The 12,301-nt window shown below is 37.4% G+C and overlaps 1 protein-coding gene across 1 annotated transcript in view; it reads left to right on the top strand.

Annotated features, from left to right (window-relative positions):
* Window positions 1-12,301, top strand: part of LOC106885123 (adhesion G protein-coupled receptor A3-like) — a 65,556-nt gene that overhangs the window by 36,856 nt on the left and 16,399 nt on the right. The window contains exons 10-11 of the mRNA XM_014937041.1: window positions 8,490-8,691; window positions 10,917-11,066. Coding sequence (XP_014792527.1) covers window positions 8,490-8,691; window positions 10,917-11,066 — 352 coding nt within the window. The remainder of the gene's footprint in view (window positions 1-8,489; window positions 8,692-10,916; window positions 11,067-12,301) is intronic.

Here is a 12,301-nt window from a genome sequence, read left to right as displayed (position 1 = left end):
ATGATAAAATCCTGCTTATGCATGTCTTGGCAGGGGAGAGGGCCGGCAGCAGGGGCAGTCTGGCTGCCATTCCTCCTCCCTGTCCTCCTCTTCTCTCAGCATCGCAGCTTAATTCAGGCCTGGTTTCCTTCTGTTCTTCTGTTTCCTTTCAGTCGGGTCTGATCTCATGAATGATCAGTGCACTAAAGGTGTATTGCAATTTCTTTTTCTGTATTTATTCTTTATTTCATTTTTATCTGTGTATATGTTTATACAGATAAAGCGTGCAGTAAAATTACAGAGGAGAAAGTTGAGAGAATGTTTAAAGTTTTCTTAAAAAGTGCTTACTTGCACGTACCTTGAGTGAAAGGAATTAATTTCTGTTTTCTTAGCATTAGGAACACTTTTTTTTTTTTCCCATTAGTTTCTATTTGGTATTATGTTTGGTTGCAAAATTGGTCAAAGTGGCTGTACTACTGTTTCTTAATTACTGTAAATGTAGTTTTCTGTTCATATCGGCGGTTTGGTACTGATGTGACTGCAGTGATTTGAAAATTACATTGATGCATGCGAGCAGGACAAGTAGAAAGCTTTTAGGGCTTTCTACTATGTATTTAACTGTCTTTACAGTGTTAAAATGGAATTTTTTGTGAAGTAGGCAAGGGGTTTTTATTTAAAAAAAAAAAAGTAAACTATTTTTAGTAATTTTATAAGCACCTTTTCCTCTCCCCCTCCAACCTCATGAAAGAATTCCAAAAAAGCATGCTAGTATTAGAACTTGCTTTGTTCATAGTACACAAATATGAACAGCTTGAAAATACTGAAGGCGAGCCAAGGTGGCCCTTTAAGTAGTTTAGAGATGCTTAGTTTTGAGTGTCTCTTTATTTTGTGGTGTAGTGTTTAATCCTTGTATTTACTTGTCATGCAAATCTGTCTAATTTTTATATTTTTTTTTTTTTTTTTTTTTTTTACCTCCAAGCATTACCCAATGCAGTTGATGTAAAATATGTTTGTGGTAGGATACATTTGTTCTCTTGGAACATGAAAGTTACGAAAGCAAGGCATTTAAATGAACTGCTTGTTGGTTCTTTCCTCTTCCTTTTGAGTACACCACAGTTGGTAGTATTAAAGTTCTCCAGCAGAGATCTGTAAGTATAATTTATTCAGCCTGCAGCAGATTTTTTGACTCATTCAGCATCTACAGAGTGGTTATATATCCTGTAATTGTATTAGTAAATTAGGGCTTCTAACTCTATCACAAATTATGCATTTGGGAAGTTATTTTAGTTTGGCCTTTCTGGAATAACTGTAACAAATTTTGTGTTGAAGAGCAATGATAACAGTTGGGGAACTTGGGCTTCTCATCTCTTCTTTCTGAAGTCAAGGAACTTTTTCCCATGGCTGTTCTTTTTCTTTCCTACTTTGGCAGAATTGAGAGCTAGAATAGTAAATATTTCTCTGTTAGTTACAGTACATTGATTCATACACAGCTCTGCTTTTGTGAGATCACTCACAGTTGTCTGCGATTAGTTGTTCCTCCCATTGTCTTTCTGTATTTGTTCATCTTTCTTCTATAAAAAGAAAGCTTATATAAATTTTTGTTGCAAGACTGTTGCCTTTTATTTGTTTACTTTATCTTCCCAGTGCGCTGACAATCTCAAACATTCAGGCTGGCTCCACAGGAAACTGGGGTTGCCACGTACAAACCAGACGTGGCAATAACACGAGGACAGTGGACATTGTGGTGTTGGAAAGCTCTGCCCAGTACTGTCCTCCAGAGAGGGTTGTCAACAATAAGGGGGATTTCAGGTTGGTAACCTCCATTTTTTTTATTCCAGAATAAAGAAAGGTCCACTTAATTTTGTTTTAAACTAAGATATTATACTTTAAAGGCACCTATGTGGGTGTTCATTTGTAAGTGGCAACAGATTTTTAACTGTTCTGAGTTAGTATGTGTTGAATGAAGCGCACACAGCTGTACCATGAAATGTTAAACTTTGAGCTTGTTAACTCACATCTTTGGAATAGATGGAAAGTAAATGATTATATTTGAAAGATAGAAATGAAATTGTTGGAACAGAGTAAAACTTTTTAAATGATTGTAAGTTAAAGTTGGACTGCATTCTGAGGGGGTGTTCCACCAGGTTTTTAAAACCCTCCTGCTCCCGTACGACAAAATCACTATGTAAGAAACACGTAATACAGTTTGTCTCTTGTGAGTACTAGAGTAAATAATATGAATGGTGCTTCCTTTTAATGATTCTTGGGACTGTAGTGGTAGCTCTGATGTTCCGTTGTGTTGGGTATTGCAGAGTGTTTTATCTTTTGTTCTTACCTCTTCACCTGTTTTCCCTTTTCTGATCTTTCTGCCGCTGGTCACTCTAACACCACGTTACTCCTGGAGGTGCCAGCTGTAACAGATAGCTTCTGTATAGATTCTCTATATGTAAGGTAATTCCCTTTATAACTACTCTGTGTTGTACTGCCCTGCAGTAGCTCCTACTGAGAATTAGTGTATGTCATAGCATATGTTTTCACTGCGGTTTTTAGGGTTTCTTAATGTTGTAATAAATGCTTTTACCCCCTCATTTATTTTCCCTTTTCTTATGCTGCTTGGCTGTGTTGATCTTCTGCTTGATCCTTCATTTACATTTTCTTCTTTTTCCTGTGTACATTAGATTTCTTTAAAGTCATCTTCCTTCTATACAGCTAATCTAAGGCCATAAATCTTTTATTTTAAGAAATGAAAGGTAAGTTAAAGCGTGTTGCTGGGACAAAGTTTTTGGGGGGAGAGAAGAGACAAGCTTTAAACTGCAGAAGGCCTTCTCCAGTTCTAGCAGAAATTCAGGTGAAGTCATGGATGAGAGCGTTTGTTCTGAGCTCATCTTTATGTTCATTAGCTGGACAGTTTGAGCAATAAAGGTAGCTGTTGTCTGAGTATGAGGATCTGTTAGTAAGGGAAGGACTGTTGAGATCACTTGCTACACAGGGGCAATTTGGAAGTACTGAAGAGCTTCACTTCCACATTGTGAAGAATTATTTATATAAGAAACTTTGTGCGTATCCTCTTTTTACACTGGGATGCTTTCAACTGCAGGGATAAGCATTCCATTAGAAAATGAGAACTTCCTGCTTAAGATAAAAGGTGAAGAAAGTCAAACAGATGCATGCTGTATTCATCAAAGAACATGTCTATTTAAATCACTTATGCATTTTTTTTTTAATGATACAAGTGTGAATCGTTCTTCTTTGATTTGCCATTAGAGGTGAAAACAGATGGTAAAGGCTTATTTCAAAGTGTTTTCCATTAAATTAACCTGTGCTGTTCAGTGACTGTTCAGTGTAATAGGATTTCCCCCCTCTGGAATTCAGTAGAAAGAAATAAGATTTCAGGAAATGTTCAGCTTATCAAAAAGTTCACTATGTCTGGGTTTACTATAACAGACTTCCATTTGTAGTTTAGGTAGTGTAATAATAAAGAGTAATTTTTCACCTTTGAGACCATATGGAAATAAGGCTTTGACTAGTGAGAAAATGGTTCTGAGCAGATGGCTGTAAATGATCCTAGGTGAATTTGATTTTATAGTTTTTTAGTTGGAACTGGTTAGTCATTTTAGCTTGGAAGCCATTTCAAAACTGGCATCTAAATTTTTATCCCTTCAGAGATGGGGTAGCAAAGGAGGATGTTTGTCTTCAGTGTCTTTGGCTCAGTAATATTAGTTCAGCCTGAGTTTATGAAGTTTGGGCAAAAACTGTCTTCAGCATGGAATCTTTTTTTTTTATTTATTTAGATACTCTTTTTTAAGTCTTGCTCATATAATATCCCTGATCCATGATTAAATGGAAAACACAGTTTGCATGTTAAAATGTAGCCCAATGCTTCTGCTTCCGTAAATCCTTCAACTGTTGTGTTTAGAATAATTTTATGCTGGTAGTTGATAGAATTCTTTCTTAAATATAAGGATCATCCTTTTGAAAACTCTTACTCACTGGGTGTAATTAATCTTAAAACTAGTTGTCATGCTGAATTTAGAGAATTACTAAGATGTAATAAGAAAAAGACAGTAAACTACCTGTAAGCTAATGAAATTATAATATAAAAACTCATTGTGACTGAAAGTTATTGTTGGTTTAAAGAAATGAATGCTTTCAAAACAGAATTAATATGCATGAAGGAGAGGATTCTTTTATAATCTCATGGTCTGGTTTTTTTTTCCTGAAATGAAATTACAGTACTTAAATGTAAATGAACCATCTTTTCCCCCCACAGCTGTCTACTCTCATGTATATGTGATAAATTTTGAGCACCTAATTATAAACAGTGATGAAATAAGAGTGTTAATAGAGTCCAAATTTGCACTTCTGCTAGCGGTTGGGTAAACTGTGAAAGGCATTCAGGCTTGGGCTCCCAAGAAATTAATAATACAGCCCAACTTACATAGTTTTTGTTTTCATTATGAGAATTCCAGGTCATTAGTCACCTTTTGAGGTGGACCAGAGGGTTGTCTTCTCTGGCTTCGCGGAGAGTGCTTCATCAGCTCATCCCATAGAGGTATTGGGAGGAAAGAGTTTGTGGATGAGAATGGTCCAGACGAACACTCACTTTGCAAAAAATATGGGATAAGAGAAGTGTAGTTAGAGCTGGAATTGGTTCCTCTGTCTCATTCACCACTGGGCTGTAAAGAAACTTGTACCCACACAAGGGGTGTTATGAATGGGAGAGGAAAGAAGATAAAGGGGGTACCATTCCCCACAAAGCAGTTCTCTAAAAGACACCATGCATTTCTGTTCTTTCTGTCTCTGTGAAATTATGGCAGAAAGCTGGGAGTTTTAAATTTCCTGCCTTTCACGTCCAATTTAATGGAAATCTTTCTCAGTCAATAGATGAATAATATATTAGTTTTATTAGTAAAATGTTTCTGTACGTATCTAAATTAGTTGTAAACGTTCTTTTGAGAAGATCATGGTAAAAGAGGATAAAATGCTGTGTAGGGAGACGAATGCAAAGTAAATGCAGTAGAAATAAAGGGACAGTATCAAAAGGAAAAGAGGTGGATTAAAAACAAATAGAGGAAGCGGAGAGAAGAACAGTGAGAACAGGCAAATAATCTTGTGAAACTCTAATAACCTTTAAAGTGGTGTTAAATACTGAAATTCTCACTTTCTTCCATTTGGTGGCTACAGAACTTCCAGATTATATAGCTTAGAAATTACACTTGTTTCAAAATACAGTAATTAAAGTTCTTCTGAAAACCCTGTTTTTCATTTGGGTCCTGGTGTTTCACTCTGTTTTCTCTTTTTTTTTTTTTCTAATTCTTGAGCGCTGGGTGTGAAGAGTGAGGAAAGGAATGGCACATGCCCTTTTTCAGTGAAAATATTTGTCTTGGAGGTTGTGTCACAGGACATCTGCCAGGACCGCAGCGTTTAAATTATCCTAAATCCATGTGGCTCTTGCTCAGTAAGGCAATACATTCAGTCAAAAACTGAGCTGACCACACTCTAACTTTAAAATGCTTTGGAAAAACACAACTTTAAAAAAAACAACCAACCTGTCTGTAAGGAGGGAGACAGATAGCCCTTTCAAAGTGGCATCTTTGATGTGGAAACTTAATACAGAAATTTCAGTGTTGATAGAATTGTTTTGGAAATGATGTTTTGGCCACGTCAGCGTCGGTGTTTCTGGAAACCTGACTCTCTGTTCTGGAAGCTGAGGTTTGGGTGCATTCTGCAAGGTCTTTGTGGGCCTGTGTGTTGTCTAACAGCTGTGCCAACTGATTTCTTAGTTGTCCTCATCTGCCTGTGTTCTTTTTGGCTTCATTCGCTGAAGGCTCCTTATGTATCCTGAAGAAGTGGGAGCATTCAAGCATCTCAGCTCTCTGCTTGGTTTTCCTCTGGTCTGTGTTGATCGGACTTGATTTTAATTTGTCTATACAGAAATCTCAGGGATTTATCTAATTTTACATGTATTGTATCCCCTTATCCCTTCCTCGCTTCCCAGCAGATCCGTAACTTGCTCTTATCTATGATCTGAGTTGGCCAGACATGATCCAAAGTGATGTTTTTGTTGGCTTGTGGGGGTGCATGTAATGGTCACTACTGGGATTGCAGCAATTCACCAAGGCTGTTAGGATTTTTTATGGAAGATTTCTGTCCTTCCTACTATTTTTTTCTTCTATACAGTAGAAAAGATGGTAAATAATTTACAAGACTGTTGCAGATTCTAACTGTTCTTTGAATTAATTTACATTCTCTAAAACACCTGTATGTAATTCCTGGCATTTTAAAGCTGTGCTAATGTCTTTTTTAAAATTTTTTTTCTCTCCTTCTAACGATCTCCATTGTCACCAATTCTGATGTAAGTTCTGTTCTGATAAAGGTTGAATGGTGACACTTCCGTAAATTTCTTGAAGTGGCTGCTGAGGCTCCGAAAATTAGCATATGCATATTTGCTAGGTTGGATGATGCTCAAATAATCTTCTGTCTCTTCTAGTATTCAGATATTATGGTGATGGTCATAATAATAAGTCACCATTTCTTAACTACAGATGGCACTACAATATGGAGAACTGTTAAGTCATGCCAAAGCTGTTATCAAAGATAGTAAAATTTAAGCCTTTGTTTTCCATTTTGGTTTGTCTAGTCTTTTCCATTAGATAACTTACTGACCTGGAGTTCATTTATAGTTGTTGCCATGACCTGTGCATTTTAAGGATGCCACCAGTAGCTGTATTTCAGTTTCTTGTTGCCCAAACCTAAGTAATCTTTGCCAAAATGGCCTGATGTAAGAGTCTGTCTTCCATTACTGAACATGCTGAAATTGTCCTGTTGGAGCTCATTAGGAATAAACAGGATTTGAGATAGAGAAGACTTTCAGTATACCACAAAAAGTTAATCTTTTGCATCATTTAATATAATTGAAAAATGTAGCTTGTTGCCTTGGTCCATCCCTGGAGTTACTCTCTTCTTCGAGAGATAACTCTGATAAATCCCAGTGTCTTCAGCAAGAGAAGTTACTTAACAAATAAATAATAAAAGGGAGAATGGAGCTGACTTGTTCAGTTTCTCTGCCTTGGCAATATCATTTAAATTTTAATTTCCTGAAATAGAACATTCTTCAAGATATTTACTCCTTCTTCCTGCAAACACAGACAATTTTTTAACATACAGATATTTTCTAGGCATTTTTTAATTTAGATGATAGTCATGACTAAATGACCATTTACTGAAGAGCAGGGTGGGTATAAAAGCAAACTTGAAATCCCAGTGTAATCTAACAATATTTTGTTCCACCATTTCAATTTTTGGAGACAACTGCTTTGTGCAAGGCCCTTTGAAATACTTAAAACTGAGGAAAAAGTACCTTGGCTCTTAAGGCTGGTCAAGGACCTTGACTTAATTATGGTGGAGAAAGCCTGGGATGATCAGATGAAGCTCTCTTTTGTTCTCAGTTTTAGTTAAACCTTGTGTTGGGTGGCTGGATTTGAGGTATTTAGCATTCTGCAGGTTAGGTATGTATGCTTTCTGCTTTTAAACTTTAAGCACTAGTGTTCTGAATGATAAAATCCTGCTTATGCATGTCTTGGCAGGGGAGAGGGCCGGCAGCAGGGGCAGTCTGGCTGCCATTCCTCCTCCCTGTCCTCCTCTTCTCTCAGCATCGCAGCTTAATTCAGGCCTGGTTTCCTTCTGTTCTTCTGTTTCCTTTCAGTCGGGTCTGATCTCATGAATGATCAGTGCACTAAAGGTGTATTGCAATTTCTTTTTCTGTATTTATTCTTTATTTCATTTTTATCTGTGTATATGTTTATACAGATAAAGCGTGCAGTAAAATTACAGAGGAGAAAGTTGAGAGAATGTTTAAAGTTTTCTTAAAAAGTGCTTACTTGCACGTACCTTGAGTGAAAGGAATTAATTTCTGTTTTCTTAGCATTAGGAACACTTTTTTTTTTTTCCCATTAGTTTCTATTTGGTATTATGTTTGGTTGCAAAATTGGTCAAAGTGGCTGTACTACTGTTTCTTAATTACTGTAAATGTAGTTTTCTGTTCATATCGGCGGTTTGGTACTGATGTGACTGCAGTGATTTGAAAATTACATTGATGCATGCGAGCAGGACAAGTAGAAAGCTTTTAGGGCTTTCTACTATGTATTTAACTGTCTTTACAGTGTTAAAATGGAATTTTTTGTGAAGTAGGCAAGGGGTTTTTATTTAAAAAAAAAAAAGTAAACTATTTTTAGTAATTTTATAAGCACCTTTTCCTCTCCCCCTCCAACCTCATGAAAGAATTCCAAAAAAGCATGCTAGTATTAGAACTTGCTTTGTTCATAGTACACAAATATGAACAGCTTGAAAATACTGAAGGCGAGCCAAGGTGGCCCTTTAAGTAGTTTAGAGATGCTTAGTTTTGAGTGTCTCTTTATTTTGTGGTGTAGTGTTTAATCCTTGTATTTACTTGTCATGCAAATCTGTCTAATTTTTATATTTTTTTTTTTTTTTGCTTTTTGACTCCCCAGGTGGCCTAGAACATTGGCAGGCATCACAGCATACCTGCTGTGTACCCGTTATTCCGCTGGCAGTGGGATATATCCTGGCAACTCACAAGATGAGAGAAGAGCCTGGCGCAGATGCGACAGGGGAGGCTACTGGGCAGAAGAGGACTACTCCAGGTGCCAATATGCCAATGATGTGACTCGAGTTCTTTATATGTTCAACCAGGTAATTTGTGCACTTCTATAAAATCAAATTCTTTCATGAAAATAGAATCATAGAATCGTCTAGGTTGGAAGAGACCCTTGGGATCATCGAGTCCAACCATCTCCCCTACTCTACAAAGTCCTCCCCTACACCATATCCCTTAGCACTGTATCTAAACAGCCCTTAAACACAGCCAGGGATGGTGACTCCACCCCCTCCCTGGGCAGCCTGTTCCAATGCCCGACCACTCTTTCGGTGAAAAATTCTTTCCTAATGTTCAGTCTAAACCTACCCTGTTGGAGCTTGAAGCCGTTCCCTCTCGTTCTGTCACTAATTACCTGTGAGAAGAGACCAGCACCAACCTCTCTACAGTGTCCTTTCATGAAGTTGTAGAGAGTGATGAGGTCTCCCCTCAGCCTCCTCTTCCTCATACTAAACAGTCCCAACTCCCTCAGCCGCTCCTCATACGATTTGTTTTCCAGCCCCCTCACCAGTTTCGTTGCCCTCCTCTGCACTCGCTCCAGCACCTCGATAAAAATAAAAACTCACAAGTCTGTTTCTCCACTATTACTATTATTTTTTTTTAACTGGTAATACGGATGGTCTAGGTGAATTACGGTGAACACATAGAATGGTTCTGGTTGGAAGGGAACTTTAAAGATCATTAAGTTCCAAATCTCCTACCCATTGAGTTCCAACCTCCCCCACCAGACCAGCTTGCTCAAAGCCCCATCCATGCTGGTCTTGAACACCTCCAGGAATGGGACATCCACAACTTCTGTGAGCAACCTATTCCAGTGCCTCATGATGTTATTCCCCTCTACTCTGCTGTGGTTTAGTCACAAGTAACATCTTTGAGGGCTGGAAGGGGGAGCGGCGGTGCGTAGCGACTGGTTTGCAGCTGGGAATCCCTTTATGGGCCACAGCATAGTTGAGTATTTGCTTATTGAGAGCTCTGATGCCACAGATTTTCTTTGTTCCTCACCTTGGAATATATATTTTCCACAAGGTCTGTAACAGCTTGATGCTACTCCTGCCTACGTACTGCAGCCCAACTGCTCCAGAGCCTAGATTCCTTCCGGCTGTTATAACTGCCTTTGCTTAGCCAACATTTATCAGGTTGTGGAAGAATGTGGCCAACTTTGTGTTAGGAAGTTTAAAATATGAGGGTCAGATTGAGATCTTCAGAAAAGCAGAAGTATGACTTCCATGTGTGAAGTTGGTAACTTCCTATAATCTGCTTAAAAATACATGCACACAGGTGTGTTACACTGAAACAGAGGTTTTAAATATTAATTTTTTTTAAAGGGAGAAGTGGCATGTTTTGATTTTTTGGAGTTGTTTTTACGCATTAGAGCCTTCCTCTTTTTATGTGTAGAAGGTCTGGAATTTTTAGCAGTGTTCTGCCCAGAAATTTATTGTCACGGAGACATAATATTAAATTTAATAATATTATAAGCGTCTTTAGAGAACACAAAGGTAGTTGAGCCATTTTGAACATCAGAACTCTGCCAAGGAATTTAAATCAAGTAGAGGTCCAAGTTGAAAATGCAGCTGAAACCTTTGTAACATTCATACAAGAACATTTATATTTCACTGTTCTTGTTTGTGTATTTAGAGGTATACTTTTAGGTGAAAAGAAATTCATGTTTAAAGAAAAAGTTCAAAGAACTTATACAGAATATCTGAATTTGAAAGTTGACTTTGCTCGGTGTGTGTGATGACTTTGAACTTTATTTACACTTTAAATGCATGACTCTTAGTGTTTTGGAAAAAAAAAGTTTTTCATTAATTACATTCAAATCTATGTACAAGTGCTAAGACCAGCAGGGACATGTTGATGTTGTGTACTATTTAGTGAAGAATTTTCCAGTGTGGTGCTTGTTTCAGGAATGAAATCATGAGCTTTGTCATAGAGAAGATTTATCTTGGGGCTTTTTTGCTTTGTATGTTCCATTCCAAATACTTTCTGGAATTACAGAATCATGAGTGAATGCTACAGCAGTGGTGTATTTGAATTTCTTTTGGCTTCTTTTCCTATAAAACGCCACCAAATGCTGGTTCTCTGGCTTGTGGGAAATGTTTTTGCTAATAGATATGGTCCCTGGCTACTTAAAACACTGTGATCCCTGTGGGGATTGCTATCCTCTTTGGGAAAATGCTTTTTTATTAATTGCTGAAGTCTTGCCTCTGTCTTGTGCTTAATTTTCACTTCTTTAAATTGCTTGTGTTTGTTCTCTGTGTAGATGCCGCTCAACCTTACTAACGCGGTGGCAACAGCGAGACAGCTCTTGGCTTACACTGTCGAAGCAGCAAACTTTTCTGATAAGATGGATGTTATTTTTGTGGCTGAAATGATAGAGAAATTTGGAAGATTTGCTGAAAAATATAAAGAGGTAACTGGATAATTTGCCATCGCTTTAGAGATAATCAAAGTGTTTGTCCTTAAGTATTCTGAGCCGTGAAACCTTCTCAACGTTAGATGCAGGAGCTCAGTTAGAAGATTATCAGATTCTATCCCATGTTTTTGTTTGTTTAGTAGGTCCCTGAAGTTGCTGACCCATGGTCACAGCCTTTGCATTCGAGCTGAGATGATCCAGCATTCACTGGAGCTGTAATGTGAGTAACACCTCTGGTCAGCACTGGAGCAGGGAGATGGGTACAGTAAGTCTGTTTTTATTTAATATGGAGTGGGTCATGCAGGTTTTCATTGGTATGTTCTTATCTAAAAAAATCCAAATAATGAAAGCCTCAGAGATCCTCTCAATAATGAATAAAACAAGACTTATCTTCTCCCCTCCCACCACGGTAGGCTGTCTTTATTCAGTATTGAGCTGTATCTCTAAGGTTTTCACTATTCCTATATCTTGCAGGATATAAGATAAGACGTTAAAAATAAAAATCTTAGAGAACGCTCATTGTTGGAGAGAAAAAAAATACGAGTGGTTGAATAGTCCCACCAGTGGGTAGGAACTCTCTGTTTCACTGCTGAACAGAGGTTATATTGCTCTCACTGTACAGTGCATGTTGGGAAGTTGGAGACCACAATGCCTTAATTTTAAACTTGCGCAAAAAAAAAAAAAGGCAAAAAAAGAGCAAAATTTCCCCGTCCACTCTCAGCAAACCGTAAATGCTGGTTGTAAATTCTTTGCAGAAGTCCTTGGAGAATTTTCAGGCTAAATCTCCTTTTACAGTCATAGCTTGGGTTTTCTTGCTGTGTTTTGGAATTATACGAGCAGTTCATTAAATGGCTGGTTTTGTACCCAGTCAAAAATAGAAACAAATTTTAGATGGCTGCATGATTTGTTACATTATAAGGGTATTCTTTTCTCAGCTGTGATTTATTGTCTGTAGGGTGACACAATCTGGCATTGCTTTGCCATGTTTGAAGGTTATAGATGATATGAAAAAATCTAAGTTAAATTCATAGGTTGTTTTGGTCTTAGGTGATGTATTTTTTTAATCTTAATTGATTTGATTTGAAGTAAACATTTGATTTGCTGATAGATTCAAAGAACATGAGTGCAATTTCATTTAATAATTTTTAGAAGCTATTAATAAGACAGTTATTTCTTATTAGGGTATAACTACAAATGTTTTCTTAATACTTGTACCATTTTATTGTCAGTTC

This window comes from Calidris pugnax, unplaced genomic scaffold, assembly GCF_001431845.1.
Source record: "Calidris pugnax isolate Ruff unplaced genomic scaffold, ASM143184v1 scaffold49, whole genome shotgun sequence".
In the NCBI taxonomy this organism is placed as follows: Eukaryota; Metazoa; Chordata; class Aves; order Charadriiformes; family Scolopacidae; genus Calidris; species Calidris pugnax.
Note: the sequence above shows the minus strand (reverse complement) of the source record. Positions and strands in the feature narration are given on the sequence as shown.